Here is a 19,454-nt window from a genome sequence, read left to right as displayed (position 1 = left end):
TGAGGACGATACCGAGGAGGAAACATGGGATTGGCCAGGCTAGTTTTCACCAGAAAGGAAGAGAATGGCATCATGGAGCTAAGCAGCTTCCAAAAACTCCACTGTGAAGAGGGGTTGGTTTAAACAGGTGGGGGTATAAGGCAACCCCCTCCCCCCAAGTAAAAGCCTTGTAATGCCTTACAGTGGTTGAGATAAAACAAGTGGTTGCAAGTCTTATAAACTACCCTGCTTGGTTTGGGGTACACAATACACAGCTATAAGAGCCTGGATAGTCAACTGTAGAAAGTAACTCACACCATATGTCACAGTTTGGAAATATTGCAACTACGTTGCTTTAAATGAAAGTGTACAAGTATTACTGGCTAACCTCTCTTACAAGGACACATTGGAGGAAATGTGCAAAAGTTCACAAAAACTTCCGATCTTCCCCAGTTCACTGCTTACTTTAAGAAACCTTTAACAAGACAGAAGCTCATTGAAAATTAAAAGGAACGTGGGTGGTTTTAAGAGGGTCTTGCTACTCTAGCACAGCAGCAAGGCCCCCTTGCCGCCCCCAAGACTATCGCCAGCTGTGGTCACACAGAAGAAAGGCCTGCTACAGCCCTGACCGTTTACGAAATCTTAACACTCTGTGTACTGTGAAGATGGGATTGTCAAGACAGCTCAATTCACAAGGAAAAGGTCTCTTCAGCTCCGCTTTCTCTCTCCTGGCTTCTTTGGCAAACCCCTCTCATAGCCTTCAGGGTTCCTGAAGCACCTTTATCTTTAGCCAGTAACCTCACCCAACAAGAGACCCTGCTTTCTACTGTCAGGTTCATCAAGGCTTGCCACACTTGCTTTGGGCCAGGTCATAGCTGTCCTTGAACCAGTCATGGTGACCAACACTGTGTGTCCTTCCACCCATCATGACCTGCCTGGTGAATCTGGTGACTGTGGTGGCAGATCTCCCAGAGAGGGAGTGGGGAGGCAGCTCTTGTTATAGGAAGGTGAAAGACGGGGAGCGTACTGGACAGACAACCTTATACTCACATTCCACTTCAGCACTGGCCCTTCCTCCAGCTCGGGGTCTACCCACAGCCTGCCAAGTGTGTGTTGGTGCAGATACAATAACCTCTTACTTGGGCCATGGAATCATGGCCAGGGAATGCTCAGAAGGATGGCCTTTTGTCCATGCTGTCATCGTGGGACCTCAAGGCTCCTTCCCCACTGGCCTGAATCAGTCAGGCAGTGATGGAGAGCAGGAAAATTGCAGGCCAGGCCTAGAAGGGGCACACCCACCATGGCTCATGGCCTATTGACTGGAAATCGTCATTTGGCCACACCTGGCTTTGGGTAGGTGTGAAACAGAGGCTTTGTGCTCAGGACGAGAGGGAAATACTGTCTAACAGACTACCACCCGTCTTTACCTCACAGCTGTTGTGCATGCTGCTGCTTGCCCCTAGCCATGACTGCCCTCCTGCTGTGACCAGCCCCACAGATCAACGCACAGTATTCACTACCCCGCCTCAGTATGTGCGGTGCAGAGCAGCATCCCCACGGGAAGAGGGAGAAATGGTCACAGAAAGGTCACTTACCGCTCTGGATTGCGACACTAGAAATTGTTGGAGCAGGAAGCTGAGGTCTCATGTCTTGAACTGAGAGAAAGCGGAGAGAACTAGAAATAGAGTCTTTAAACTTTCAAAGCCTACTTCCAGTGACAGATCTCTTCCAACAAGGCCATACTGTAAAAGTGTCTTTTACTCTCCTGATTTAATTTTTATCTCTGCTAACCTAGGCCTAGTTCTCAGCTTCTGACTGAATTGCTCTGCTTGGTCTCAGACTAACTAAGGCAATCTGTTCTGATCTTCTTGCTCCTCATTCTCTAGCTCATTCTGTCTTCACCTGTGTCTAGCTTGTTCTCTCATCAACTTCCCTCTGTAAAACTCTCTGAAAACTGCCTCTGAATTCCATGAACTGAACTGCCACAAACTTAACTCCACTGAACTACCCCTCAACTCACTGATTCAACCGAACTGGCTGAACAGCGCTAAGGGATCTGCCTGCCTCTGTCTTCTGAATTCTGGGATTAAAGGTGTGTACCAATATGCTTGGACCTAAGCTTTTCTTTTCTTGAAACTTGCTCCATACCAACTAGGCTACCCTTGAACTCAGAGACCTGCTTGCCTCTGTCTCCTGGAATTAAAGGCGTGTCTGTATTCCAGCCAGAGTAGCCATGTCGCTGGATTAAAATTCCCACACCTATTACCTCCCCATCAGCATCATCAACTGGGGTACCAAGTATTTAAATGCCTGAGCCTATGGAAGATAGCTCCTTAAAATGGCCATAGCTAGTAAGGCCAGTTTCCCAAGATTTCAAACACAAGGCACTTCTTGAAAGACATGGTGGAAAAGAAAAAGTGACAATGTCCGATAGGGAAAGGACCCTTTGTTGGGTATGAGGATGGATGTCAGGGGTAAAGTTTGGGCTCCCAAGAATAGACAAAACCCAAGAACAGAGAAGGCACCTGGAACCTGCACCTATACTTAAAATTGGTAAGAGCATTTAAGAAAGATTGGAAGCAGTTGACCCAGGTCTCTGCTGAAATGTAAATAAGGTCAGCCTCTGGAAACCACTGCTGGTGAGTTGGGACCCTTCAGCAACCTTATGATTTTCCCAGGGTTGGTAATTTCTAAAGTCCTGATCTTTCTGTAACTGAAACTCCTTTGTCCTTTGGCTAATTTGTGTTTGTTTTGGAGGCAGCAGGGATGAGGAGAGGTTGTGGAAGCTGAGCTAGGCTTTGCAGTTGGTTGGGGAAGAATGGTTCTGGTACAGGACTGGGGAAGTAGTTCCAAATCAAAGTGGGATGCAGTGGTGTAGGGCTTCACGGGAGAGGGTGGGGCAAGTGGCAGCTGGATGAGGGCAAAACGGATGACTGGTTTTCTGGAGATCACTAAGGATCTGTGCATGCTGGCTTTCCAACAGAGCCTGCACTCAGCGTCAGTGCAGGTTAGGTTAGAACAGAAGGGCAGGAAGATATGCAAATGCCCTGTGATAGTCTGGGGGTCACAGACACTGGAGTGCTGAAAAGATATCATTACCAAGGGGGAGAAGGGACCCTAGAATGGTTTGGACTTTGGGGTCTTGGCTCTTGGATACTAAGTAGATAAGGTCCAGGTGGAATAAGCTGTGGATTTTAATTGGCAGGAAGATCTAGGCATCTCTTTTTTAAATTTGTTTTGCCTTTTTCAGACAGGCTTTGAACTCTAGATATCCTCACCTCTGCCTCCTGAGTGCTGGGCTCACAGGAGTGTGCCACCACACCCAGCTCCATTTGATTCTTGAGGGTAAAGATGTAGTGACTTTTTCTTTTCTTCCCAGCACCCCTTACCCCCTCCCATATTTTTTTTCAGCTTTTCTGAAGTTGATTAGTAATTTACTTCAATTACAATTAAGAATAAATGACAGATCCAAGGATCGTTTCATAACATTATGCAGAAGTTGGGATTTTTTTTTTTTTAATCCCAATGAAATCTTGCAAATGATTTCAAAGAAGCACTTAGTCTGGCAAGTCTGCAGAGCTGCCTTGACCTGTAGGGCACAGGCTAGGACCCAGCCATGTAAACACAGGGTGGAGGTGCTATACACTGAGCTAGTGGCTAAGAAGTGCTTTCTTGGTGTTTGGACCTTTGGAAACAAACAAACAAACAAATTGCTTGTAGTTTTACTTCCTAGCAAAAAGGTGAGGGTAGATGTGGGGGTGGCTTGCCTATTCCAGCTCTTTCCTGCATGCATACATTATAAGGGGTCCTGTCATGTTGAATCAACATGGCTCATGATTAGAGTTACTGGCCACAATTCTGGTAGTCTGTCCTGGTACCTTAGGCCTTACGGGCACCAACAATGAGACTCCATGATGACACCATGATGTCTCTGTGGGAGACACCCTGGGGAAAGCTTGAGGCTGAGAACCAGGAAGACCCAAGAGGGAGGGCTTGGAACTGAAGGAAGACGTGTACCTTACTAAGAAAACTCATAATACTGTCAGGATTGTGCTGTGGGAAAATGTGGTGCGAAACAGGCCATTTAAGCTTTGTGTTGTGGTCTACAGCACTGCCTTTACTTATGGTCTAAGTGCTGTATAAGAAGAGTCACAGTAGATTATTTCTGTAGAAATGGAGCGATAGAGCAACGTTCTCAGCCAGCCTGTATGGCAGCAGTTATGACAGCCTGAATCATATCCCAGGTACCTATTGACAGTGTGGCTCTCCTGGTGAAGAAAACATATGATTCAAATGCAAATCTTGGTCAACCTTAGTGTGTGAGTCCCTGGAAAGCCATAAGAGAGACAAGTCTTTTTTTTGAAAAAAAAAAAAAAAAAAAAAAATTCCTTTTAAATACCTTTGCTTAATTGTGCAGGCCTTCATTTTGAAATGATGCTTTGAAAACCACCGAGGCCAAGCTTTGGCTCCAGCAGTAAATTCTTTTTGCAGGCTGTGCGTTCTTGGGGCTGGGTGATATTAATGGTGGCATGTGGCTAAGCAATGGAAACTGTAATGTCAGTGCTAGGGGTCCTCTTGGTGATATGAAGTGCTCTTCGGGGGACATATGAGGAGCTTACAGTGAGTCCTATCCCAGGTAAGGACATGAGCCTGCAGAAGCCCCCTGTGACTATATGTCCATTCCCCACCCCCACCCCTCTCTAAGATGTCTAAGTTCCTCAAAGCAAGAGCTATTTTCCCCCATGGTATCTGATTTAAAGGGGGGGGGGGGGGCGTTGTGGCTCTTGCTGAGCAAATGTCTGGTGAGAAGGAAGCATACTTTCGCTGAGCGAGGAGGCAGGGCTGTGGCACCCTCCAGCCTTAAGACCGTGGTACTCAGGGACAGAGATCAGTGACTCCTTGGTTGACTTATGGCAGCCCACAGCAGGTGCCCATCTCTTCTCTGCTGAGAACTGGACCTCGGTTGGGTATGCACATGCTAGGCGAGCGCTTTGCCGCTGAGTTACAGTCTCAGCTTCTTTTTTACTTTTTAAGAGTCAGGTGGGCTGGCTGTAAACTCACTCTGTAGCCCAGACAGGCCTTGAACTCTTGGTCTTCCTGCCTCAGCTTCTCTAGTAGCTGGGATCACAAGCCTGAGCCAGTAAACAGGTGGCCCTGTTTCACCTTTGAGCCCCATCACGTAGGCCCCGGGGTCAGTGCTGGAGCACCACAGTGACATTTATTCTGTGGTGTGGTAGGTCCCAGCGCAGCCTGGAGGATGGCATTTCTCCACGTGCCTTCTGAACTTTTTAGAGGATATGATCTTCCACGCCCCTGTAAGAATGGACGATGGTGGGGCAGAAGCCTCTTCCTGGCTACTGCAGGTTGCTCATGCTGTCCAGCACTAAGGATAGGGTCTGGAGAGAGTTGAGAGTTGTGGCTAGCTTCTGAGAAGCTGCTGCTTTGGACAGCACAGCCAGCAGGGGTCCAAGGGTCTTCCCACCTAGTTGTGGTCCTTTTAATTCCTGCAGTCAATGCCAGGAAGTGGTTTATGAAATTGGAAGCCATAGAAAAATGATGACCACATATTTTGAGCTGTAAGTAAAATTTTAGTGTACTTGAGATATTTGCAAATATTCCAAGACACATGCCTGCTGAGCAATCTGAGCTTATGCAGGTCCTATGTGACCTATGAATGGTAACAGTTATTGGAAACCTAGTGTGTGGTAGTTAGTCCTGTTACCTTGATGGAACCTACAATTTCCTAGGAGACTGCATTTCAGTGAGACAGTTTCTGTACTGAGTTAATGGAGGTGGGAAGACTCATCGATGGTATGTGGTGCCATTTCATGGTCTGGAGTTCTCGCACTGGCTGAATAAAGAGGAGAACGCCAGCTGGTGTCCATCTCTCTCTGCTTCCTGACTGTTGATGCACTGTGGCCAGCTGCCCCCCTCTGCTGTGTTGTGATCGCCTCACAGGGATGTGTACCCTCAAACTGTGGGCCCAGAGAAGAACCTTTTTCCTTAAAGTTGCTTTTGTCATGTATTTTAGACAGCAGTGGGATAGGTAACCAACACACTGTATCCCAGGCCTCTCTGGGACCATGTACTCATGTAACCCTGAGGGGTTTATGTTGCCATGTTTCACAGGTGAGGAGAAAGAGGCACACATTGTTAAATCTAGGGTTTTGTCTGCTGTTTCTCTGGACCCTTAGGAGGAACATTACTGGGCTTTGGCTTATGGATCAGGGTTGAAAGATGGCACTGCAGTCACCTGGAGCAAGCAATGCTGAGGACTTTGGCAAGTGGAGGTGCTTTGGTGTCATCACCTGTCTCCCGGTGCAGAGGGAGGCACTTATTAGAAGAGCTCAAACCCCTGTGAGCTCACTCCTCAGTGGCCCTGCCTTGGCTGCTGCCTCTCACGGTTTCAGACTTAGTGTCTGCTCCCCAGCCTGTCAGGAGAAGTGTCAGAGCCTGGCTGGGGTCAACACTCTTCATGAAGCCAGGCATGGGCCCAGCTGTGGTGTTGAAACCTGGTCAGCTGAGGGAGAAGAGAAAGTCAAGTCTGGCTATTGGGCCACAGAGGTCAGGGACCTGGCACAGAGAAGGGTCTGCTGTCTCTGCCTACCAGTGGCCTGGTCATTTGGAGAGGAACTGGAGGCTTGTGGCTTTTTGCTGGCCTGTCAGCTGATGACAGTTACAAGGCTGTCTTCAAACTCCTTGATCCTTCTCTTTCCCGATTTCACAACTGAGCAGTTTCTTTTCCTAGTTCCCACCCCACAGTCTTCCTACTCCTGGGGTAGCTGTATCTGGACACAGAATCCTACTACGCGGGTGCCGCCCCATCCCACTGTCTGCCACAGTCTGAGCTTGCAGTTTCTTGTTGCTACTTAGTTCCAGGCGCACACTATAAATATAGGGCACACACTGTGGAGCTATTAGACAAAAAAGTGTTACTCATTTTCCCATGCGACATCTTATGTCCATGTAAAAACAATGCTACCAGTGGTTGTTCAGAAAAACAGTGCAATAGGAACTAATTATTCAAGTTGGTGGCCTTTAAGATCTACTTATATAACTGTAACATATTAGATGATTTGTCTGGTCAGAACGATTAGGAAACAGTAGATACTGGCACTATCAATGTTCACCCTGAGGCTCAGCAGAGGGAAGAGGACAGGTAGGCAGGGCTGCAGGCTGCTGAACACATTCACTTTGGTGATTAATCAGCATTTCAACTCCAGCGACAACCTGTTCTTGCAAGTATTAACCTGGGAGAAGCAGAGGACAATGCTGAAGGTTTAAGGTTTGGGCATACCATTGGAACAGGGCAAGGGCCCTTCATTAGCTTTCTTTCTAAACTGGGGTATGTACCCAAAGGAGCTGTTCATACTAGACAAAATATCTGCTTTCACTGGAATTTGCAAAACCTAGTAAATTCAGGTTTAATAATGGCCACTCAGACAAAACAGTTTTTCAGTTATGTACAGGCTGATACAAAGGGGTAATAGTAAGCATGTTTTTAAAGAATGTGAGGATGAGTGTGACCCCAGCCCTGGAAGGCAGGTTCTGTCTAGGCTGCTGGGTTGTGGGGAGCGCCTCCGGTGGCAGGGGCACAGGGGGATGAGCTCTCCTTCATGGCTCAACTGGTGGCAAAAAACTGAGCGGTATGCAAATCATTCAAAACTTAGCAGGAGAATTGTCTCCAAGGAAGCTTTGGCTACAGACCCTGTCTCAAAACCCACACAAAACAATACCTTTTGAAAGCTGATCAAGCTGTACTGGTTGACTATCCGGGTTGTGAATAACCGCTTTTAGTCTTACATCCAAATACACAATAAAAAAGGGGCTGGGAAGATAGTTGAGAGCACTTGCTGCTTTTTTTCAGAAGACCTGGGTTTGGTTCCCAGCACCCACATGACATCTCACAACCATCACCAACGTGAAAATAACATGGAAGTAAGGCCACTGTCCACACGCTCCCCTTTAACATTGAAATTAGGGTTAATTTATATCTGAGCTGTTACAGATTTGGGGGACCACGGATGTTTCTTTTATTAACAGAGATCTCTTATGCTCCAAAATACTTAAGAATCTTTGAATCAAGCCAGGTATGGGGATACACACGTCTCACCCCAGGAATTTGGAGGCAGGAGCAGGCAGGAAGACTGCTAGTGTGAGGCCTGTCTGGAAGACCGTCAGCCTGAGCTAAGGAAACTGTGTCAAGATGGGGATGAGGTGCAAAGGCAGTGTGGGGAAAGGACATGCCCTGCAACCCCAATGACCTGAAGCTGATCCCTAGAATCCCTGTTTAAACATTTAAAAAAGCTGGATATTGAATCTTGCATCTATAATCCCTGTACTTCTACTGCCCGGACAGGAGCACAGAACAACTGTCTGCAAGCTTGTGAAGTACCCAGGGCAAGAGAAGCAAGGGAGATAATCAGACATCACCTCCCCGCCCCCCTCCCCCACAAACAAGTACAATGACTGGGGACCTAGTTCAACCCCCTCCCCCACAAAGGGATCTTTGTGTTCTGCCTGTAAAGTTTTTCCAGGAAGGGTCTTAGTGCATTACTTTGTCATCAAGTTGTAACACTAAATGGTTATAAAGTTATAATGTGTTGATTGGGAGATTTGGCTTTGCTTCCAAAAGACAGTGAGGGTCAGGGAGTAATATGATTGGTCTCCTCAGTCAATCCAGAAGAGGGATTCACTGCTCCCCTCTTATATTTAAAAATATAAGGCTTCCAGCCCAAAGCATTATATATTGGTGGGAAATGAAAGCAGTTAAATATTTTTAAAAAGATTTTCCAGTACAAAATTGAACATGTAAAGATTTTGTTTCTGCAAGGCTCGGGGTGGGACCCAGACATCCTGCTGTTCAGGCTTCTGAGTTCTGTCCTCAGCCCCACAGCTGAAGGTTTTAAATGTATCTGTATGTCATCTAGATACAGGGCCTCCTCACACAGAAACTAAACTACACAAATCTGCCTTTCTCACTAAAGACAATTCAGAAGCAGAAACGTTTGGAAATTCAGAGTTTTTCCAGTCCAACCTTCAGATCCATGGAGTTACTTGCTCAGGCTTTCAATGTGTTAGGAAAGAACCTGCAGGGACTTTACACATACACAGAGCCAGGTAGTTAAACAAATATTTATTCTTTGAAAATGTCATACATGTATACAATGTATCTTGATCCTATTCTCTCACTTCCCCTCTTTACAGACTCCGATTTTGTTTCCCTCTCACCTTTATGTCCTCTCTAATATATGTATACATATATATATACACATATATATGCATATTTATATATACACACACAGACACATATATGTATCTCAAGTCCCATTAATACCGCTATTTACTGCATCAAGGGCAACCAAACTTGACTTTCCCTTCCCCACTAGCAGATACATTTTCTTTGTGCAATACCACACTATTGGATACACAAAAGATCTCACATCACCAATAGGGTAAAATACTGAGAGAAAAAAAAAAAAAAAAAAAGAAAGAAAGAAAGAAAAGAAGGCCACAGCTCCTAGCCATCTTGCTTTAACTTATAGAGGAACTAGCTTCATGTCTAGTCACTCTGAAGGTCTGGTGAATCCTTCTCCCAGACTGACTGAGGCACCAATCACATTACTCTCCAAACCTTGCTGTCTTCAGCTGTAAAATGGAGGCAATTAGCAACTCAGGGCAGCATTGTATTGAAATAACCAAAGTGTCTGACTCCCCAGAGGAATCCTTTCCTTTCTTCACCGACCTTCTGGGAACTCAGTTTAGAAGTCACATAAGGTTGTATTATTAGGAAAATACATTCAGACTCTGGGTTGTAGTACGGATAATAGCATTTGATTAAATGTCTGGGGGATGATATAAATAGTTATATCCTTATAGCTTATAAAATGTTTATCCACATTAGCTGTTTAAAATTAACACACTGTGAACCATATAGTATCTATTGAACATGCTAAAATAACCTAATCACTCACTCATTCTCTGGCACCTACATCCTGAAGAGAAAAAAACAAAACAAAACATAAAATTAGCCCACTCCAGAGAAGCACTACTGAAATTAATGCTATGAGTCAGTACGAAAATTGATCAAAACAGAGTTCATTTGAAGCTCATTGTCAGAGTCCTATAATTAAGTTATTTTTTACTTGAAGATCTGTTTAAACATGGAATGAAGGTCAGATTACATGGCATGAAGGCCTGCATCCTGCTCTGAGTGTTTTTACCTCTACAGTTTCATTTAGGGTCAAATGAGCAGAAACCTTACACTGCCAGTTAATATTTAACTGCTGGGCAGGGGTGGAAGCTGGATGCTACATTGGGAAGGAACACATTAGTGGTCTAAAGGCAGCACAGATCACACTACAGCAGCCAAGGAGCAGAGCTTCCCATCTCACAAGAGATAAACATGCCTCAGTGAGAGGAAGGTGTGCTACTACTACAGTGACCCCTTTCATAAAACACAAATACAACAGCACATGCACACACACACACACACACACATACACACCCGCATGCACAGGAAAACACACGAATATATCTTAAAACACAACAGAAACAACTCTCTGAGCCTTAATCTATAAACACTGTAGCTTGACATTTGAAGAAGATCAGAGTTCCTTGATCATTTTCAATGCTTTAAACAGTATCTGATAAAAACAAAACAAAACAAAAAAAAAACCTTTACAATTTAAAAGGAGGCTCAAAATTCTGTGGAGTTAATTATATAAACACACCTAGATTTTTCCATCCTTTCTTTGTAGAAATTTAATAACTTAGATTATTTCTTTGAAAGAATATTGGAACCAAGAGACATCAAACACTAAATTTGAAGTTTCCAGTTCTTGTATAAACTCCATGGTGATAAAGACAGGCGAGCTTGGAATACTGTAAGTTTTTATTCTAAATGTCAAGAAATGCAATAAGCTAGTAGAGCCAATGAAATTGAACAGAAAGCATATTTCTACTCTTAGCTAATTAGTGTTAGAATGAAGAGCCAATTTTGGTGTCAATAGAGGAGATGACATGGTTTTTCACTGAACGAGCTATTACACGGATCTTCATATACCTGTGTATAGATATTGTCACGTACATTTATCCTGCTCATTTTGAATACTGTATTAAGATGTTTGTAATGGAACTAACAGACCTATAATAATTGCTAAAATTGTAAGCTTGAAGGCACACATTCCAGCAAACCCTGCAGTCACATTGTATTCATCATGTTGGCCAGGAAATACTATGACATGCCCACGATGTGCAGAAGCAGGAGGGTGAGACAGAAAAAGAAGGGGCCCTGTGGATGGATACCTGAGAAAGGTCAGTGGCTCCAAAGACAGCAGCATATGCGCTTGCTCTGCCTCCACAGCCACTATACTGTTCTTCGGCGTCTCTCATAAATGGCTAATCATGGCTCTCCACATGCTGGGGGAGCACTAAAACAAGTTAGGTAAGAATTTGGACCTTTGGCATGCAACAATCGCCTGACACTACTCTTTAAACATGCACGCCATGAGAACCTACACATACCATGTGCTGTTGTGCAGGTTGGGAATTCTAAAAGGAAGAAAAGTCTTTACTCTGACAGCAAACAATCCGACCCACAGATCTAACATGCAAGCAGAAAAGTGCAACAGAAAGAACTGAAAACAGTGGTGGCATATGAGAGCTGGAGTGGGGCTTCTGGGCAGCTAGGGAAAGCTTTCCAAGGCCAGCCAGCCCAGAGCCCTGCAGATGCCAAGCATGTGTAGAGGTCAAGGCAGACTCTAGAGTCTTTGAGGTGAGGTTGACCAGCAACAAGCAGGGGACCAGATCACTTGGGGTCGGCAGGTCTTGGCAAACTCTTCGGGTATTTTTTTTTTCCTGTGTTTGAGAATCAGAAATAACTAAGCAGGGAGAGAGCCACATATATTTGAAAGAGCCAGCCACTGCAAGTATTTCCAACTGGGCCCACTAGGGATTAATCCAAGGAGAATGAATAAAGCCTGGCAGGGCTTTTGTTTGTTTGTTTTAACATTATAAAAAGTGGTTGAACCTATGGGTCAAAAATGATGCAACACTGTCATGGGTTCAATGGATTTATTGGACTGGGTCAGTAAAACGGTTTGTGGGCACTCTGGAATAAAATATCGTTGGGCTTGAATAGCATGCAGGACTCATTAGCCATGGTGCTGTGTAAATTAGTTTACCTCTTCCTCTTCAGGGGTTTCCTCTTATGTAAAAATGGGGATGCCAGCATTACCCAAGGCACAGGACTGCTCTGATTGACCGGACTATAGCAGTAGATCATTCAGCACAGGGCCTCAATAAGTATGCCAAGCCACAAAGGGGACTTCATCTTGCACAAGCAGAGACAATGATATTTTTAATAATATACAAGAAACAAACTCATTCTTCTAGCTTTTGAAGAAACATATTTAGAAAATGTAGAGACAGATTTTTGATCAAACTACTATTCCATGTTTTATATAATTTGTTTAAAGCGATAATTATAAGGTGAATGTTTTATAGTACTAAGAACTACTATAGCTGTTGTTGGAAAATTCAAATTAGTTGACTTACGCGTTTTTACTTTGTCCATCAAGGCAATTTCAATAGCTCTATCACAGTAACTTAATGAAACAAAACAAAACAAAACAAATCCCAACCAATCAACCAAAAACCCCAGCCCAAACTGTGGTCTTTAAATTAAAACGCCAGAAAGCTACTGGCTACGAAAGAGTATTTAAAATTTTAAACACCTTTGGTACCGAACAAATTTAGAAATACCCTTTAGAATTTGTGTAAAGCAAAGTTAAAAACAAACCAACGACTCTGCTTACGTTCACATTTAAAATAGTGACATGATTCACAGAAAACTACAGCCAGGGAGAACTCTCAAAATGGTTAATTTGACAATCTTGTCTACATTTTTAATCGAGCATGTCACTAGGAACCCGCAACAAAACATGGATGATGCCGATGTAATGACTGACAGCTCCTATTAACCACAGGACTTCACTGCTGCAATTCAGAAAATTGTTTCCCAAACAAATGTTAAGGGCGGAATTCCGCCCCGCCGAAGAGCAAGCCCACGGCTTTTTTTTTTTTCTTTCTTTCTTTTGTCAAGTAGGTAGAGACAGATGTGGATGACTTCGTTTTCCCGACGCAGGCTCCCTCCTCGCGCGGGCGGCCACGCCACGGAGGAGCTGGCACCTCCGCCTCCACTGAGCCCCTGTCGGGTCCGCGCTCCGAGCCTCTCGGGCCGTAACCTGCCCTGAGGATAACGGAGCCGCGCGTCACGCCGCGCGGAGCACGGCCCGCCCGAACGCCCGCGGGGGCGCACCCGTGTCGCGTCTCCGCCCACGGCTCGGGGCCTCCTCGCAGCCCCCGGCGACGCGGGGGCCGTCACGCGTGGGGGCTGGCTTCGGGGGGAAACCTCACTGGAGTCCCCCAGCCGGCGCTACTGAGGCGCGGAAGCCCACGCCACCTCAGCCCGCCGACGACCGGCGCCGCGAGCGCTCCGACGGCCGGGTGCAACCCCCCCACCAACGCCCCGCAGGGTGGGCGCCGCGCCAGAGCCGTTCCATCCCGCTCCTTCGTCCGGAGGCTATTGATGCCCGCCCCCACCCCCACGCCCACGCAGGCGCGCTCCGGGCCCGCCCCTCCCCCAAGGCGCGTTCCCCGCCCGGTAGGGCGGAGCGACCCTCGGAAGGGGCGTGGCCACGGCCCTCGGCACGCGCACGCGCCCTCAGTCTCCGGGCTACGTGTCGGGACACGTGACGCCCACCCGAGAGTCCCCAGTGAAGCAACAGGACGTTAAAAAAAAAAATTCTCCCCCCATTTTTTTTTTTTTTTTTTTTTGAGAGATAGCGAGGAAGGTGGACGAAGAGGTTTAAAAAAAAAAAAAAAAAAACAAACCCAAACTATAGTAAGGCGCGGGGAGGCGAGGCCCGGGCGGCGAGCGCGGCGCGGAGAGTCCCGCCGGAATTCCTCTCAGCCGCCGCGCCCGGCCGCGCCCGCCGCCTCGGCAACAGCGCGCCGACGAGCCAGCGCCGCCGCCCGCGGCCCCCTCGGCCGCGACCCCGGGCCCGCGCAGGCCGCCGCCGCCGCCCGCCGGCGCGCGTTCCCCTCGGCCGCCGCCCGGCCCTCGGCCGGCCGTCCTGCCCGAGCCGCCAGGGGCGGCGGCGGGGGGCGGGAGCGCGCCCGGCCCCGTAACGGCCGCCCTGCGCGGCCCCGCCCGCCGCCCGCCCCCGGCCCTGCCCGCGCCCCTCCCCCCGCCGCCGCCGGCAGCGCCGCCTGAACTGAGGCGAACTCCGCCGCCAAGTGAGTGAGGAGGAGGAGAGCCGCGGAGGAAGAGGAGGAGCGCAGTCGGAGCGCGGCGGCGGCGGCGGCGGCGGCGGGCGGCGGGAGCAGCGCGGAGCGCCGCGGCGGACGGCACCGCAGACTCACGAGCCCCGGCGCAGGCGGCGCAGGCGGCGCGGCGCGACCGGCCGACGAGCGGCCCCCCGGCTCCTCGCGGCGCAGCGGCCCCGCGCCGCGATCGGCCCGAGACCCGCCTCCGCCGCCGGCCTCGTGAGGGAGCCGCGCCGGGCGGCCGAGGAGCGGCGGCCGCGGCGCGTCGGGCCGGGCGAAAGTGCCTGCGGGGGGCGGGCGGGCGCGCGGAGCCGGCCGCCCCGGGGCTCGGCGCGGGAGCCGGAGCGGGAGCCGGCGCGGAGCGGGACGCCGCGTCCCGAGCGGCCGGCGGCCGGAGCTCACCCCCGCCCCTCCCTCCTCTCCTCCGGCGGCGGCGGCGGCGGCGGGCGGAGTGAGCTGCGGAGCCTGGAATATGGTCGGGGAAATGGAAACGAAGGAGAAGCCGAAGCCCACCCCAGATTACTTGATGCAGCTGATGAACGACAAGAAGCTCATGAGCAGCCTGCCCAACTTCTGCGGGATCTTCAACCACCTCGAGCGGCTGCTGGACGAAGGTGAGGCTCCCGGCCCCGGCGCGGCGGCCCGGGATGGCGGGGCGGCGGGAAGGTCAGGCGGGCGGGCGCACAAAGGCGGCGCGGGCGGCTCGCGGCGGGCCGGGGCCGGGCCGGGCCCGAGGGCGGACCCGGGAGCTCGCGGGGCTGCGGGGCCGCGGCCGGCTCCCGACGGCGCGGAGGGCTGGGAGTCCCGGCCACCCCGGGCCCCCGGAGTCCCGGAGCCCCGCCTCGCCTCGCCCCCGGGGCCGAGCGGGCTGGTCTCGGTGGAGTTGTGAGGCCCACCGTTCACGAGTGGACTGTGAGGTGTTCGGAGATCACGCAGGATGCCGAAAAGTAGTGCTTATGTGGCCGAGGGCGAGGTGACAGAGGAGAGCACTTTCTGTCCTTTTGTTTGGGGAAGCGAGAACTGTTTGGGAGTTTAACTTCACTTTTTTTTTTCTTCTCTCCCTTTGGTAGTGGTGATGGGGGGGGGGGGTCTACGAAATACCGCGATGACAGACCTGAGCGGAATCCGAGTTCGGAAGAACTGGGGCGGACGGTTCGCTTCTGGCGTAGCCGCCCGCGTTTAGTAGGGCGGGGAGCTGGAAGTTTGAAAGGACGAGAGAATAAAATTGAGCAAAAGTTTGCAGAAGCCAAGCTGGGAGCGCTGTGGGGAGCGAGGAATGACTAGAAGATTAATGCTGGTCAGCTCTGGAATCGCCTTAAGAACTTCTCCCAGCAGCGACCCTGTGTTAGTTTCCAGGATGCCCCGGGCGGGGTTCGGGGGAACAGGACCAAGAAGTCTGTTTTGAAAATCGAGTAGCGGGGAGTTTTTGTTTTCTTTTAAAGTCTCCGAGAGGACTGTTTCAAGGAAGCTGAAAACTATGTTGCTGTACAGATGAACAGTGGATTTTAGGATCTTCAGAATAATTTTGAAAAATTTCAAAGCTAGCTGTGGAAATCTTGTGCTTAGGAAACTGGCATGTCAGGGAAGAACAAAAGACTGGGAATATCTCCGAGCTAAAAGATCGTTAAAGAATCATGCTGAGAGCTTCTGTTGGGTGGAGAAGCCATAGGCACGATTTAAAAACAGAAAACATCCAGCTATTACACATGAACTTACAACAGTAACACATCGAAAGGGGCACTTTTCCACTGTTGGGTTAGCGTATCTGTTAATCTCAAATCATCCCGGAGCAAACTTGAGCTGCCCCTTTAAGGGGTTTTGCCTTTCCTATTTGTGTTGGCATTTGAAAAATTGTGGAGGCAGAAAACTTTCTGGAATGTCAAAAAAAAAAAAAAAAAAAAGCTGGAACTTTTAAATTGAGTATTTCCAAACGTGAGCGCTAAGGGGCGCCAGTTATTTTTTTTAACCTTGAAATGTTTGAAACAAAATGTGTAGCATGCTTCATAATCTGACCTATATTAGGTGCAGTTGAAACTTAAATTTTAGATGACTTCAGCTGTCACTATTGAAACATGTGATTACAGAGGAAGCACCTAATATACTGATTTTTTTCACTTGGTGTATTGGTTGTTTTTGTGCTATTACCAAATTTTTGATGAAATGTCTTACACAACAAACTAGACAGCATTTAAAATGAATTAAAATGCATTCTTAAAATGCTCTGTATGCTCAGTGACATAATGGTGCTTATAAAAAGTTCGGCTACACTATATAGAAAACTTGTGGTTTCTTAGAGTAGTTGTGAAAGTCAGTTCATGTGTTCTTTCACATCAGAAATAACTACCTTAGTTTGAGGTTGGCATAAATCTTTCAACTAGAGGAATTTCAAGTACGTAATTTCTGCACAGGCTTGTTTATTTCTCTCTGGTTGGAAGTAGTAACCCTTTGCATCTCAAATGTAGAAGACAGCTAGTTTAGGATTGCAGCATTCAGAGTAATGTTTGATTTCTTCTTTTCATCATCTCTCTCTTTAGTCCATCTATACTTGTGAGTCTCAGGTCAGTGTAAAGATAACTTGGTATTGTAGATACTGTGTTTACAATACACAGCAGAATGACTAGGAATTTTGATTTGTTTTCATCAGACCAGAGCAAACGTGCAGGAAGGGGGCTAGTCTATAGTGTATTAAAAGCTTTTTACTGTATTTGTTAGCCTTATTATACCTTTAATTTGACTTGGAAATACTGGTTTCTTAAGTGCATCATCATGATTTTCTTGCTGTATGACTTAATTGTGAAAATTGGCAACTTGTGCTTTTACAACCCTTGTGGTCTCTCATTGTCCAAAACAAATTAATCGTGATTTCTGTTTGTGGTTAGGGATTACATTTTTCTTTGTCTGTAATGCTTGGCAGAAAAAAATGCATTTAAATTCAGATAAAACTAAGTTTCACTTTAGGGATTACACCGTAATCAGTAAGATATTCTACTCTCTGATAATTAGAAACTTTGAATAGGACTTTTTAGCAATTTTATTTCGAAAATATTTACAAGCAGTGAGCTTTAAATATAGTTCCTGTTGGGGATTTTTCATTTGGCTAGTTAACAAATTTAAGAATGAAGTGCGCTGGTTTTCTACTCGTTAAAACTTGAATGGTACAGAAAGAGTACATTGGTTCTTGCCAGCATAAAGCAGCTTGTAGTCCTTCATTTATTTAGACAAATCAGTCCTTGTGTTTGTTGGCTGTTAATTCTGCTTGGTGAGATGTGTCAGTCTATATAGCAGGGCTGTTTTTTGAGGTTGACAATATATTTTAGGCCAGGTCAGTTGCCAAATAAAAGCTATAACTTGAGTTAATACTTCTAAGACTTAAAGGGTGGTTTACTTAGAGGTGAGCACAGGGTTACAAATAGAATATGGGTCTTAAACTGCTTTCTTTTAAGCTTTTTGGTGAATTGCCATACCATCCCCGGAGGGTGGGGGGGTAGTCATACAAATTATTAAAGACTTTTTTTTTATGAAAACAGAGTAGTTGAATGCAAAGCATTTAAAAAAATAATCATTTTGCAAATTAGTGTTAAAGATGAGCAGCAATAAACAACACAGAAAAATATCAAGTGGAGGTAAACAAGAATGTGATACCTGAACATGACATTTCGAGTTTTAATTCTTGGGTCAGGCTTATGAGAGAGGCGAAATAGGTGCTCTTTGAAAATGAGAAGTGTGGTTTGGTGAAAAAGGACAGTATTTTTACAAAGCTGTGAGAAAAGCTAGAATGTAATTCAGAAAAAGTAAACAAATATGTTAGATTCTGCATTAATGGTTTGAAAATATTTTTATTTTCAGATAAACCTTTTTGACAGTAATTTTCCGCTCCCTTTAAAATGTGAGAATATTTTTAATTAAAATTGACTTTGTAGTTATTTTCTATATTCATGTTAATTCATCTTTGAGGATGTGGTCATTGTTGCATGTGTCATACCTCTGCTTTTCTTGAATTTTAATTTCTTTTTGAGAAAACTTGTTTGTCCATAAACACTATGGCTTAAAACTTTCTATAGCTATAGATGTTGAGAGGACTTAGGTTATATAGTTTGTTAAATTTTTAGTTTTTCTTGCTGGGCGTGGTGGCGAGCCCCTATAATCCCAGCACTCAGGGAGGCAGAAACAGACAGATTTCTGTGGGTTTGAGGCCAGCCTGGACTACAAAGGGAAAGGGGTGTCCAGGACAGCGAAGGAGATACATAAAAACCCTGACTCTCGAAAAAAACAAACAAAAAGTAAATCATTGATGACAGTAGTTATTATTTGTATCAAAATTACAGTGCAGTCAGTAATTAATCTGTTTAGGAGCGAAGGCATTGCTTTTGTAATTTGCTCAGAGTTGTAAGAAGTTGCTACTTGTCACCAGTTCTCTCCAGTATGCCCTTCAGGAGCTATCACCACTTTGTATGGACTATAATGGGAGCAGTTGTTTTGCATGATCCACAAGGCTGTTCACAAGGCATTCGCGCCACACTGATCTAGATGGAGGGAGGTGTGGTTCTTTAAGCTTTATCTGTTTTACATGTTTTATAGTTAAGATTGTACTGTTAAACAGACAGCACAATTGAGTTTGTAGTAGAAATGGGTCTTTGATAGTTAAATTTCCCACTGTATTCAGTATCAGTGCCTTTTCTAATGAGTATGAGAATGCCAAAATAAAAATTTTGATGTGAGAGTGGGTGTGGTGTGTTCCATGATAGGAACTTTCAGAACTGTGTCCCAGATCAGCATTTGACCTTTTTAGTTTTTGAACATGATACGTCTCTGTTAATTATGGCCCTATCACTGTCCCGGAGCTGGAGATTCATTAGTTTCCTATCAGATCAAGTGGTTTCTAGTATCCAAAAGGGAAGTAGAGTCCAGTGACAGAATATGACAAGTATAATGACTGTTTCTCAGATCCTTGATAAACAGAGCTAAGAAGCTCCTTTTTTTTAAGCTACTATATTTATATGTGTAAGTTTTTATTTTTGTTTTTGGTATTGTGTGAATTAAACCATTTGGTTATATGGCGGCTTTTTCTAAACACAGTGCACTTTGATTTATTTGAGAAATTTAGTTTGATGATGCAATTGTAAGCAAAAATTACCCCTTTCCGA

General features: G+C 46.5%; 1 protein-coding gene across 6 annotated transcripts in view; it reads left to right on the top strand.

Moving 5' to 3' along the window:
- The first annotated feature begins 14,643 nt into the window (after positions 1-14,643).
- Qki (QKI, KH domain containing RNA binding) overlaps positions 14,644-19,454 on the top strand; it is a 133,361-nt gene continuing 128,550 nt past the window's right edge. For 2 of the 6 annotated variants that reach the window (XM_060373677.1, XM_060373679.1), the window contains exon 1: positions 14,647-14,924. In XM_060373677.1, coding sequence (XP_060229660.1) covers positions 14,783-14,924 — 142 coding nt within the window. In that variant the 5' untranslated portion in view covers positions 14,647-14,782. Of the gene's footprint in view, positions 14,925-19,454 lie in introns of all 6 variants that reach the window. The other 4 variants (XM_060373678.1, XM_060373681.1, XM_060373682.1 and 1 more) reach the window with 4 other exon arrangements.

The sequence above is a fragment of the Meriones unguiculatus genome, chromosome 20 (assembly GCF_030254825.1).
Source record: "Meriones unguiculatus strain TT.TT164.6M chromosome 20, Bangor_MerUng_6.1, whole genome shotgun sequence".
NCBI classification, from domain to species: domain Eukaryota; kingdom Metazoa; phylum Chordata; class Mammalia; order Rodentia; family Muridae; genus Meriones; species Meriones unguiculatus.
This window is presented reverse-complemented; position numbering and strand designations above follow the sequence as displayed.